Here is a 12,232-nt window from a genome sequence, read left to right as displayed (position 1 = left end):
ACTAGAAAATTATGAACTTTGAGTTATCTCCCTTAGAAGTTTTCTTTATTTGTCATAAAAATGTGGCAACATTTTTTTTCTTCAGGTCATCATTCTTTTATTCCAGTATTTTGCATGCATGATCAAGCTTTCTATAATTTACTGATCTTACTGTTGCTGTTTTTTTTTGTTTTTTTTTTAAATTAAAACATTGTTTTTAAGTAAAAGCAAGTATTTGAGGGAATAATACCAAAATCCATTCAATTTAAATAACTTCTTTAACTACATTGGATTTCTACCAACACGATCCATAACAAAGTCCCACTAAGCATGCACATCCATTCTTTCGTTGGAGACGAGTGGCTTGGCATTATCAGCAGTCAATTCTGACAATATCATACAATTGAATCGTTTTTTTGTTTTTTTTTCAACTTTCTACCACTGATTTTCTATTTAGCAATATTGAAGTATAAATGATAATTTGTATAAATCTGCAATATTTATCAGTCTTTTTTGAAAATACTACACTTTTGAGGGATTCATTAAAAAAATTGTAATTATGAATATCTATTAGAAAAATTTTAAAAGTTAGTATTATTTATAAAGTTAAAAAGCTTAATATAAAATTATTAGTAATATTATGGATCGCCTTGGTTTCTACACATTAGTAGAACACACTGAAATTTATTTAAATAAACCAAATATATAGAAATATATATAAAAAAAAAAAAAAAACGAACTTCACATATAAATATGTTTGATAAATGTTGTGTATCATAAATATGCAATTTAAAAATAGGCAGAAACAATGGTTTGTTAATAAAATGTTTTTAAATGAAATATGAAATTTATTTTATGAATAACTAGGATTACATTGTTTTATTTATATACTAGCAGGCTGCCCAGCATTGCATGGTCATAAAATATTTAATGCAGAATCCTTATTATAAACAGAAATACCGTAGGTATTAAACCTAACGTTAAATTCTTTAAAGTAAAAAAACAAAAATGGAAAAACAGTAAGAAACTGTGACGTGCATGTGAGTTATATTTTTTTAAATAGTCCAATTTTTGTAAGAAAAAAAAAAAAGAATACTTGAGCTGAGATTTAAACCAAAACTTAAAGACAGGGAGTCCAGTACAATAACCACTAGACCAGCTTGATATGATCTTTAAAATGCGTTTTAAAACCTACTTATCCTTAACATAAGTAATCTGCCATGTGAATGATTCATGCATGCAAATTCGTGAAACAGTTGACAAACAGATAAAAATCTGATCCCGACCACCACCACCAATTTTTCAATTTTGACCATTTAGCATCCCTTTTTTCCAGATGAAAACCGATTTAAAAGTTTTCCACATGTCTGAATACCCTATATATTATATTTCAAGTTTGTAGATCAAAACTTTGTTTGGTATCTAAGTTGAGAAGTGCCCTCACACATATTCTCACTCATATATAAGAGTGTGTGTGTGTGTTTTATCTTTTAATAGGGAGGTAACAGTGGTCTAGTGGTTAATGACACAAACTGACAATCTGGATGTTCCAAGTTCGAATCTAGTCTTTTCCATAAAAATCACTTTCACTTAGGATGTTGGCAACCTTCTTGTGGCCCCTCCCATAAGTACCCAAAGTCTTTCTAGAAAGAATTCTCACTAGAAAAACATCATGAAAACCAATGCCAGTAATAGAATCTTTGGATTCAGATGACATTTCAATACTACAATACTGTTGTATATTTTATTGATATATTGATTTTGTTTTTCTGCCATATCTGGACAATTCAAGAAAAAAATGTTTATTTCATGATGCATTTTAAACATTTATATTTTATTAAAGTAATTGATGCTTCTGTTCAGTCTCAAAAGACAAAGAATATCCCCTCTAAGGGCAGCTGTGCATGTAACTGTGTAACAGGGGTTGCGTGATTCCCAATCACACCTCTCCTGAATCGACATTATTTGAGTCCAATGGCAAGGACAAGTTCAGAACGACTGGAAACAATGCTGAGATAAGCAGAGAGCACATACACCACCTGGAACTCCCAAATGGTCACCCATTTGGTATTACCCAGGTTCAACGTTGCTTAACTTCGGTGATCCAGCGGGAACCGGTGTGTCAACATGATTATGATAAAATAATACTTGAGGGATAGTTTATAGATGAGTCACCATTTCATTTAAAGTGCTTAGGCTTCATATATTTGATATAAAGTTAATTATTACAGCTAGTAATAATGTGTCCTCTGTTGGTTCTTTTGTTATAGAAATTAAAGGTTGACAAAATCATAAAACGTAAATATAAAATTGAGTGAAACGAAAAGAAAAAAAAAAAAAACTTTTTTTTTATATATTAAATGGGAAAACACGATATTTTAGCATTTGGGTGCATCAAATACCTGGGTGTAAAAGAATTTTCATTTGGATAACCAACACAGTAAGCAAAATTGATGAATCTAAAAACAAACAAACAAAACAAAAAAAACTATTCTAAAATAGAACATTTCAAATAATTAAAAAATTAAAAAAAGCTAAAAACAAAAACAAGCCATTTATAAGCACATTAATATTTATCAAATGTTGCATTTAAAAAATACTGCCAAGGGAAGTAACTACATTTGGAAAGAAATGCAAAGCAATGCCTTATGCTCCAATTTTCTGATTCATTCATATCTGCAATCATTCAAACATGGTCGAGTAAGAAATATATACAACTATCAGACCTTGACTACATCTGTACAGTTCATGAAAAGTAAAAAGTGAATGTTATAATTACTTTCGGCAGTCTCATAAGTCTTGCTTCCCCTTCCCCCATGTTGTAATTTAGTCCTTGTATTCCATGAGCAATGTTTCTAACAAATGGGAAAGAATTGTTGCTTTGAGAGGGTTGTATGTCAATGTATCTCATTAACCTTTATCCTTGGGTGGATTTTAGACTTAATAAATAACCTTCTAACCCACTCAGCCACACTGACAGCCATAGCATGAGATTGTAAATTTATGTACTTAAGGTACGCAAGATGAAGGCAATCACGCATGTGCAGATGCTAGAATTGTTTAAAAAGAGACGATTTCTTTTTTTTTTTTTTTAAGTGAGGAGTGAAAAAAACAAAACCCAGGAAACCTCCAGAGCACTACTGTAAGCACTGATTAAAATTAAGGAGGCCTTACTAAAAGCACTATTAAAATTAAGTTTCTGCCCTGCCCCCTTGATGAGAAAATATTTTTTTTAAGTAATGCCTGAAAAAAAATAAAAAATAAATAAAATAAATAAATCATCAAAATACATAGGAGCACTACTAAAAGTAGTAAATATGGTTATAAACATGATTATAGTTATATATTGTATATTTAATTCAGTTTTTTTTTTTTGGGGGGGGAGTACTCAACGGGGTTAAATTACATTTATTTAAAAAAAAACACTTTAAAATAAGTTAAAAGAAAAAATATTGTTGACGTTGTGTATGCTTTGAATAACAGCAGTGGCTTTTAATATCGGACTTAAGACAAGGCGGCCATAAAAAGGTAAGCAGACAAATCTTTGGAAACTGGAAGTCATAAACTAGATGGACTGTTTCACTGTCCAAGCAAGCAAGTTGATCTGAGTTTTATAATTATATAAATAGTTAATCAACATTAATTTTATTTTATAAAAAAATTAAAATTTCTAGTGTTGATTTAATGCTATAAAAAGACTCATCTTTGTTGACAGCAGTAAAAAGTAAAATTTTATCAACTGAAAACTAAAAAAATTTGCAATTCTTATTTATAAAAGCAGTTGCAATCATGAAATAACTTCTTTCCTCAAGGTCTTTCCTTCAATTTAAAACACCAGAAAACATGGATATCGAAGCAATCTAATTTAGATTAACAGGTAATGATTTTCTTACTGATAAATTCTAATTACATAAAATTGATTAAACTCAAAATGAAAAGAAAAAAATTTTCAAGCATTAAAAAAAATAAAAATGTGTTTTTTCTTTTTAATTAATGCTAATAAATAAAAATTTAATATTAAAAAGGATTAAAAAAAATTGATGCTTTTTTTTTTTTTTTTTACTAATGTCAATAAATAAAAACTAAATGTCATAATTTATATTTACTGCTAAAAAGAACAAGACATTACATGCAACACAAAAAATGAAAGACAAAAAATGAAAGACAAAATGTAAATGGACACAGACACACACATTAAAATAAAACAAATTTCCTAGATTCTACTGACACATGATTTAAAAGGTAATATAAAGAAATTAAAAACAAAAAAATAAATAAAAACCATACATTGTACGTGTTAAAATCTTTCAATGATATCGGTGAATATAAACTGATTTTGTATAGTATTTTTTTTTAAAATGTTTTATAATAAGCCAATATTTAATTTCGGTGGAATAAGACACAAAATATCTAATATATCAAAGTAGAACTTCAGTCTAATGAATCTCTTCAAAATTTTTGTTCAAATTTTTACAAATAAATCTCTAGTTAAATTAGTTATCGTCATACTTATTTTAACATCTGGTTTACATGGTATGTGTTAGCCGACTTTACGAAATCAACTTTTAAACTGATTTATCCCTGACCAGGTCTTTATCCTTCTTTCATCTTAAATCTGTCCTTATCGCTTCTTCCCACGTTTTCCTTGGCCTTCCTCTTGCCAACTGACTCTGCCACCTCAACGGTTCCATATTTATTAACCAAAGAACTCATTTATTCAATGTGACCAAACCAACAAAATCCTCTTCTTAACACACATATTGTTTTGCCGATTCTATCTTTCCGAGGTCATCAGATCTAAGCGTATCTTTAAAATTCACATTATACATCCATTACATTATTTCTCTACGCAACATGTTATTAATTCTCATTAGCCAGATTTGGCTCCCCTACATTATCACACACACGTTTGACAGACTTTTCCCTTGTTTAACAGCAGTGATGCTCTGTTGGTTAGTAATGGCAAAAGTTTCTTAAATTTATTCCATCTACTCCTAATTTTTTCAATCAAACTAGCATCAGCTTCTACCCATGTTCCAATAGTAAAACTTCTGAACAATGTCCCTATCTAAATATATTTTCTTTAACATTGTTTATCCTCTCTCAACCTACATGTAATTTCACTGCACTTCTTGTGCACTCAAAGAAAATCTCGCTTGAGTGCACACAAACTTCCGTTACTGTTTGCAATATGACATATCAACCTATGGGCCTGACCACATAGAGAGTAGCATGAGACATTGCCTAGTGTTGCCCATCCCGGAGATTGGGACACTCAAAACACATTAAATACCAAAACCAGATAATGAAGAGATTAGTAGTAATCACCCAGCATTTTGCCTGTGTGGAGATATTTTGTTATTCGATTATAGCAAAAATAATTTAAAATATGTTTACTATTTTTGCTTTGAAAGGAAAATTAAAACTAACATTTTCAATAAGAGATGTAATAATAAAAAATAAAAAAAAAAATAACCACAATGATATTCTTATAAAACAACCAAAAATAAACGTTTGACATTGTTTCTTAATGTTACTGTAAAACGGCAAATGGCGTTTACAAATTGAAACAAGTTCTTTTTTATTAATTTTTTTAAATCCTAAAAATACCAATAAAAGTAATTTAAATGTTTTAACTTTTTCAAATACATTCTTCTTCGTGATATTCTTAGCTTAATTTTTTTCAAATTTCTGAAATTAAAAAAATCCATTTAAGATGAATTTCGTTTTTTTTTTGTTTTTTTTTACATTCTAACATATTTTAGTTACTTTATGGACTCAACCGATAATTAGTGCTAATGACTCCAGATAGGATTAAAGAAAGATTCTAATGGTGTATTTAGATTTCTTGAGAAACTTAACCTTTATTTCAATGTTCTAAATGTTAATACATCGATTTCCAGAACACCAAACATTGACATATATGTATATGTACGCATGTGTATATTATATTTTCAACTTTTCTGCTGCAATGTGGGGTCAATTTGAATTTAGAATAATAATCTATGGATTATTAAAACGAATTTAAGGTTTATACTCATTATTGACCGTTACTCCTGATTTAGAATTAGTGATTGACATATTTTCAGCAGATAAGTTATATCCAGTTCTGAAGTTAAAAAAAAATAAAAATAAATAAATAAAAACAAAAAAAAACACACAAAAAATTTTTTAAATAAAAAAAACCTACTTTGATTTCACTAGAGAATAAAATTAAAATCTTAGATTTTGTAGCTGGAATTGTTATGTTAGAACCATCCTCTTCCAAAAGGAAACAACGTATACAGACACACACACACACACAAAAAAACAAAAAAAAAAAACAGTTAAACTTATAAGAACATAACATGCACTAGTAAACATACAAGCAAGATAAATTCCCTGTAAATTGAAACACTTTTTTGTTAGAAGAAACACAGGCATAGAGAAGACATATTTATATATAATACACACACTATTAGACTATTTGGATTATTTAGTTCTTATCTTGAGTTTTATTTTCACAACATTTTAGCCTATGTATTCTACAACTTTATTCAGGTATATCTTTTTGAATTTGAAAATCTTTCAGTCAAACTCAAGGATATGTAAAAAATTTCATATGGAACACTTTATTTAATCCACAAGTGTAGCATGACCGGGTAAAAATCTCAAGTAATTTGCAATTGTATTCTTAGTATTGTTCGCGCTAAGGACTGAACATTCAACTTCCAGGAGAGTATCATGTTAGTACTTTATCCGTTACACTATGGGTCTTTATGGAAAGATTTTCCGAGTTCGATAATATACACCTGAAGGAGGCCAGATAGTTACATTGTCCGAAACGTTGCGAGAACACTCAAGATGCGAACAGTAGGCCGAATATTCCAAATAACCAAGGCTTATCTCAAAACTTGAGAACTATAAATATTGGATTGGTGAAGAATATGCGAGGCAATCAAAGCAGTCATTAGAAAAAGTCTGCAAAACGTTTTGCACAAAATAAAAGGAAAGCGGCATTCTGGGGTGGGGTTTGGCCTACCTGAACAGGTCAGAGTCTGCAGATGCTGAGGTGGCATTGGGGATGCTGGAGTTTGATGATGAAGACAAACAGGGAGTGGTGGACAATGAACATGATGGGGACAACGAAGGAGAGGATATGGTCACGTCAGTGGCAGTTGAAGACTCAGCCAAGTCGGCATCTGCGGGCATAACCAAAATTGTTGGCGGCAACACTGGTGGTATGGTTTTGATAACCGGGACAACTGCAATCTCAGAGTGGAGCGAAGCTGTCTCTATTACAGAGACAACAGGGACCACAGTGACAGAGGGTGGGACTGATGCAGTCTCGAGAACTGTGGCTGCCACAAAGGTAGGTAAGGCTGGTGTAGTTTTTATAACAGGTTTGGTAGCCACAGGCTTCGGAGACAGAGCTGTGACTTCAGGACTGGGGATGGTCACTGACAATTCAGAAGATGGAACAGAAGTGGTGATGGCCATCATGGTAGGAGGAGGAAGGGGGGAACATGTGGAAACGGTTGTCTGGATGGTATCAATGGTTGTTGTGATGGTTCGGGGATTGATACGTTCATTATGGTGAGGGGAGTTGCTAGTTAGATGATTCTGATGTGCTTTCCAGCGTTTTGAGTCACCCTTCCGGACCGTGCTGACACTAAACAGGGAGGGAAACAGACAAGCTAACCATTACAAAACAGCAACACAAGATATGGACAAAAAATTAAAAAAAAAAAGAAAGAAAAAAAAATCACCAGCAACATGCACACCATTCTACATCATTGTGAACTCTGCAGGTTATCCTCTCAAAATAAAATGTTTATACAAAATCTATATCTCATTTGCATAGAACATTAAGTTGTTTTTTTTCGATTTTTATTCATCTTTAATCTGTTTTATTCAAATGTAAGTGAAAAATTACTTGCCATTCAGCAACAATTAATCTAGTTCGAAGTATTCTTTTTAGATGCATAACTTATATTGCATATATCTTTAATATAATCCTATTGTAATTTTAAAAACTAATTTTTAAATTACCTCCCTTGAAAATTAATGCACATATATTTAAAGATATGCTTTCATAATTTATTCTATATTTTATTTAATTACTTTAATTATTGTTAATATTGATAAAATTATTGTACATGCGTGTGTGTGTATATAGGAAAATATGACTATAAGATTACAAATGAATAACACAAACATTAATTCATTATAAACTCTTATAAAAAATAGTTATGCAAATTAGGCACACACATAGCTGTGCTTGGGTCTCGGGTCTCTGGTCTCTACTACATATACAGTATTTTAAAAGGCTACATTGTATTATAAAATGAAATTAGTGAACTGTTTTTATGGTAATATGATAGGATAAAGGAAAAAAAAATATCTTGCATTTATTCATTTAGATTCACAGTAAAACCCCGGGATACAGCATTAAAAATTAGAAACAAAATACAGTACAGTATATAATACACAGGTATATAATCAAATGACATTATAAATAACACCATAAGGCAGGGCAAATACCATAACCAAGAGCCGGAAAAACATTGTATTCCACATTGTAACCTGAAAAAACGTATGCTAGGGTCAGCATATCCCGGGTTCTATTGCATATAAGTTATTCATTATTAAAAAAAAAAAATGTAAAATTAAAAAGGAATTAAATATTTAATAAATATAAAACAGGTTTCCAAAAAAAACATTTATTCACAGTATGGCCTCTTAAATTCTATTACTTTCTCCTAACAATTAAAAAACTTAGTAATGCCATTAAAAATATCTTGTCACTTCTAAATTAAGGAATCAATAAGTTTGTTGGCAAGAGATCTGATGAATATGGTGGATGAGACATCTTTTTATTTAGTTCTAATATCTTAAACAGGGCCATTTTTGTTGTATCAATTACTCAAGTTATCCTCCCACCCACTAGCCATCAAAGCATCCAGTGACAAGGTCCTAATTTGAGAGTTTCAGACTGAGTAGTAGTATCTATCAAGACCTCACCTATGGGTTAAGTATGACCTATCACTTACTTCTCCATACAAGTAAACCCTGACTAAATATTCAAAATGACATGATATTCACAACCCAAATAAGATACCCTTGGTATGGCTATGGCTATTTTCTTTTACAGCATATCACCCAACTCTTTTCAGGTCATTTAATGCCGAATCCAGTTATTTTGGAAACAGTTTTTATGCTTCAAGTTCTTTATATCTTCAAATATCTATTTGCAGAGTTTGGTTTCGTTATTTTGTTTTACGGCATATCAACACTTTTTAGGTTATTCAATGCCAAATCCAGTTATTTTGGAAATAGTATTCATGCTGCATCTAGGTATTTTGTAGATTTTATTCTTCAAGGTCTTTGTATCTTCAATCGTTAGTTTGTAGTGTTTGGTTTGGTTGTTTTATAATGGATTTTATCGTTTTTGTTCTCTGCCCTGCAGAACATGAATGAGTTTTGCAATGGGAGAGGGAAAAGGAAGGGTTACAGTACTTGTTTGGTTTATTTTAAGTTAGGAAACCAGTCAGGAAGTGAGTGAAAGAGAAAGAGGAAATGGGAAACGGGGGAAAAGCTAGGTTGTTGGTTTTGTTTTAGGTTTTCCAGAAAATAAGTTTTGCAAAAGGAAGTAGAAAAACAAAAAGCATCAATATTAGGTCCATTTCATCCCAGGAAGCCAATATCTTCAGACAGCCTGATCTGGTAGCACCAGTCAACTGAAATAAAATACTTTTCACACATATACATGGCCTTCACATTATTATTTGTTAAATGTTACATGTATGCAAAAGTGATTGATATAATTATTGGAATAATAAAACAATAGACAACTTTTTTTCTTTTTCTGGTATTGCTTTAAAAATTTTAGTGATGAATCCCAGGAAACACCATGCAGGTACACCTTTATATATACATAGTGAATAAATGACAAAAGACTATATTCCAAAGTTCATGATGTTGACCATCTTATAATTTATTCCTTTGATTCAGTTGAAAGTTACAATTCTTGACAGTATCTGTTTCATAGTGCAAAATCAATCACTTAATTATTATATCAATCAGTGAATCTATTATGCCCTTAACTCATCAGGAGATATATATATATGTGTGTGTGTAGATACATATAGCAGTATAATCTGAAACTCAGTATAAATCACTGGAATACTTGAATGTCTAAAAAGAGTAGATCTTGGGTCTAACTTTGATAGCTGCGTAACTCACTTCCCTTATTTTATCCTTTAGTCCTCATGGAATATGAGGACTATTTCTGACAAAGAGAGGAAAAAATTGCTATTTTCTGGGACAGAATCTATTCCATCTAACACTTATCATTGGCAAGTTTTTTTTTACTTTTAAGTAGTATTTTTTTTTTGTTTTTAGCTCCTTACACGAAGTGGCTTTATGCCTTGTGTGGAGTGAGAGGAGTCTTGTGCAAAATGAATAAACCAAAGCAAAATTTTAATCATTTCTAATTAACTAAAATTTATTAGAGATACAAATATAATATTTTGAGAAAGTAATATTGTTTTGTTTTTTATGTGAAATCATTCACACGCATACACAAAAATAAAATAAAAATAAAATAAATATACATCTAACAACCATAAATAACAAGAGAAAAAAAAACATTTGACCAAAAATAGCACAAAAACAAATATAAAATCTATTCCCCCTTACTATAGATATTTCTTTAAAAACACTGCGTAAAAAATAAAATAAAAGCACAATCCCATTTCAACGTGAAAAGACAGAAGACATTGCACACTTAAGGGAACAGCGAGGATACTAAACAGAGCTCTCCGTTGGTTTCAATAAAAAGCGGGGCAATGTTGGCAGCTGGTTTGGCTGACCCATACCCAGCATTACAATCTTCAATGGAAGAAAAATAAAAAGAGATTAAAACTTGACAATTTAAACCAATAACTAAAAAAAATATTGTTTATAAACAAACTATTCTAGAATAGTTTGCAATCTTCACTTAAAAACAGAAGAAAAAAAATTTACTCTAAAAAGGAAATCTTTTAACTTGTCTAAATTAAGCAAAAATATTAGAAAATACTTAAGCAGTTGGACCATATAATATACTAACAAGGAGATTAAAATACTAAATTCATATTCAAAAAAGAACAGCTTTCTAATATACTCATAATGTGTATGTGATCAATGTAACAAAGTTAATTAATTTGCATATTTACTGCTAGTGATTGCAATTATTGATTTCCTCAGTTTTCCTGGGCAATTTTGTGACACAGATCTGGATAGTCTAATATATAAATGTATATTAATTTTTATTTGTTGGCAAATGTTTTTCTTTGTTTTTTTTTTTTTTAAACTTATACATAAAGAAATAAAATTTTAGTTGTAAAGGAGACAACATTTTGCAATATTCTTCAATTAAAAGTATGAATCATTTCTGTTGCTGATTTTTGTATTTTATAGTTATAATTTTAAATGTTTCCATATTACCAATTACATCATTTTACAAATAATCCATAACAAAATATTTTATAGTTGTAATAACATGCTACAACAAGAACAAATGAAAATTGGCTTGTTAAAATGAAAGTATATGTTAGCTTAAAAATGCTACTAGAATTAAACTTAAAATCTTACCAAATAACTTGATATGTATAAAAAAAAAAAAATCACATCTAGCACTTAACTGTCACCACTTATCAGGATGTTGATCAGAGATTACATTTTGGGAGGTATGAACGTTGTGTTGGTTAAGGTTATTAATCAAGCAGAGCAAACTGTTTCATGGAGCTAAAGTGGAAACCATAAATTAAGTTTAATTGAATTACAGTAGCATCTGATCGTTAAATTAATTGAATAAAATGATTTTAAAATTTGAACATACTTTTTAAAAAAAGTTAATTTAAAAAGGTATATTTGAATGCAAGTTCTCAAAGACAGATATCTGCTCTGAATCTTTATTTTATTCATAAAAACTATTTACATTATATAAATAAATCCCTCATCATTCGAATAAAGACATTTTGAATTTGAGGATTCCAAATTATGACTTAGCATACCTATAGAAAAAAAATTGCACTATTAAAAAACAATCAGGCATTTTTTCCATCATGGCATGTTCTTGCAAGAAATGCACATAATGAATAAGCTGAAAATAAATAAAATATGCTGCAAGAGAAAATCTTAAAGTTATAAACGTTCCTCATCATTCCAAAAATATAATAAAACCTCTATTGAAAAAAAAAAAAAAATACCAAATTATTTTGAAATAAAT

The 12,232-nt window shown here is 30.0% G+C and overlaps 1 protein-coding gene across 27 annotated transcripts in view; it reads right to left on the bottom strand.

Moving 5' to 3' along the window:
* Positions 1–12,232, bottom strand: part of LOC145303571 (uncharacterized) — a 612,784-nt gene that overhangs the window by 32,965 nt on the left and 567,587 nt on the right. For 13 of the 27 annotated variants that reach the window (XM_080145085.1, XM_080145093.1, XM_080145087.1 and 10 more), the window contains one exon: positions 7,001–7,630. The exons of the other annotated variants lie outside the window; for them this stretch is intronic. In XM_080145085.1, coding sequence (XP_080001211.1) covers positions 7,001–7,630 — 630 coding nt within the window. The remainder of the gene's footprint in view (positions 1–7,000; positions 7,631–12,232) is intronic. 27 annotated transcript variants of the gene reach the window in all.

The sequence above is a fragment of the Euprymna scolopes genome, chromosome 19 (genome assembly GCF_053919585.1).
Source record: "Euprymna scolopes isolate OS-2025 chromosome 19, ASM5391958v1, whole genome shotgun sequence".
Classification (NCBI taxonomy): Eukaryota; Metazoa; Mollusca; class Cephalopoda; order Sepiida; family Sepiolidae; genus Euprymna; species Euprymna scolopes.
The sequence above is the reverse complement of the archived record's forward strand: the minus strand, read 5'-3'. Positions and strand labels throughout refer to the sequence as shown.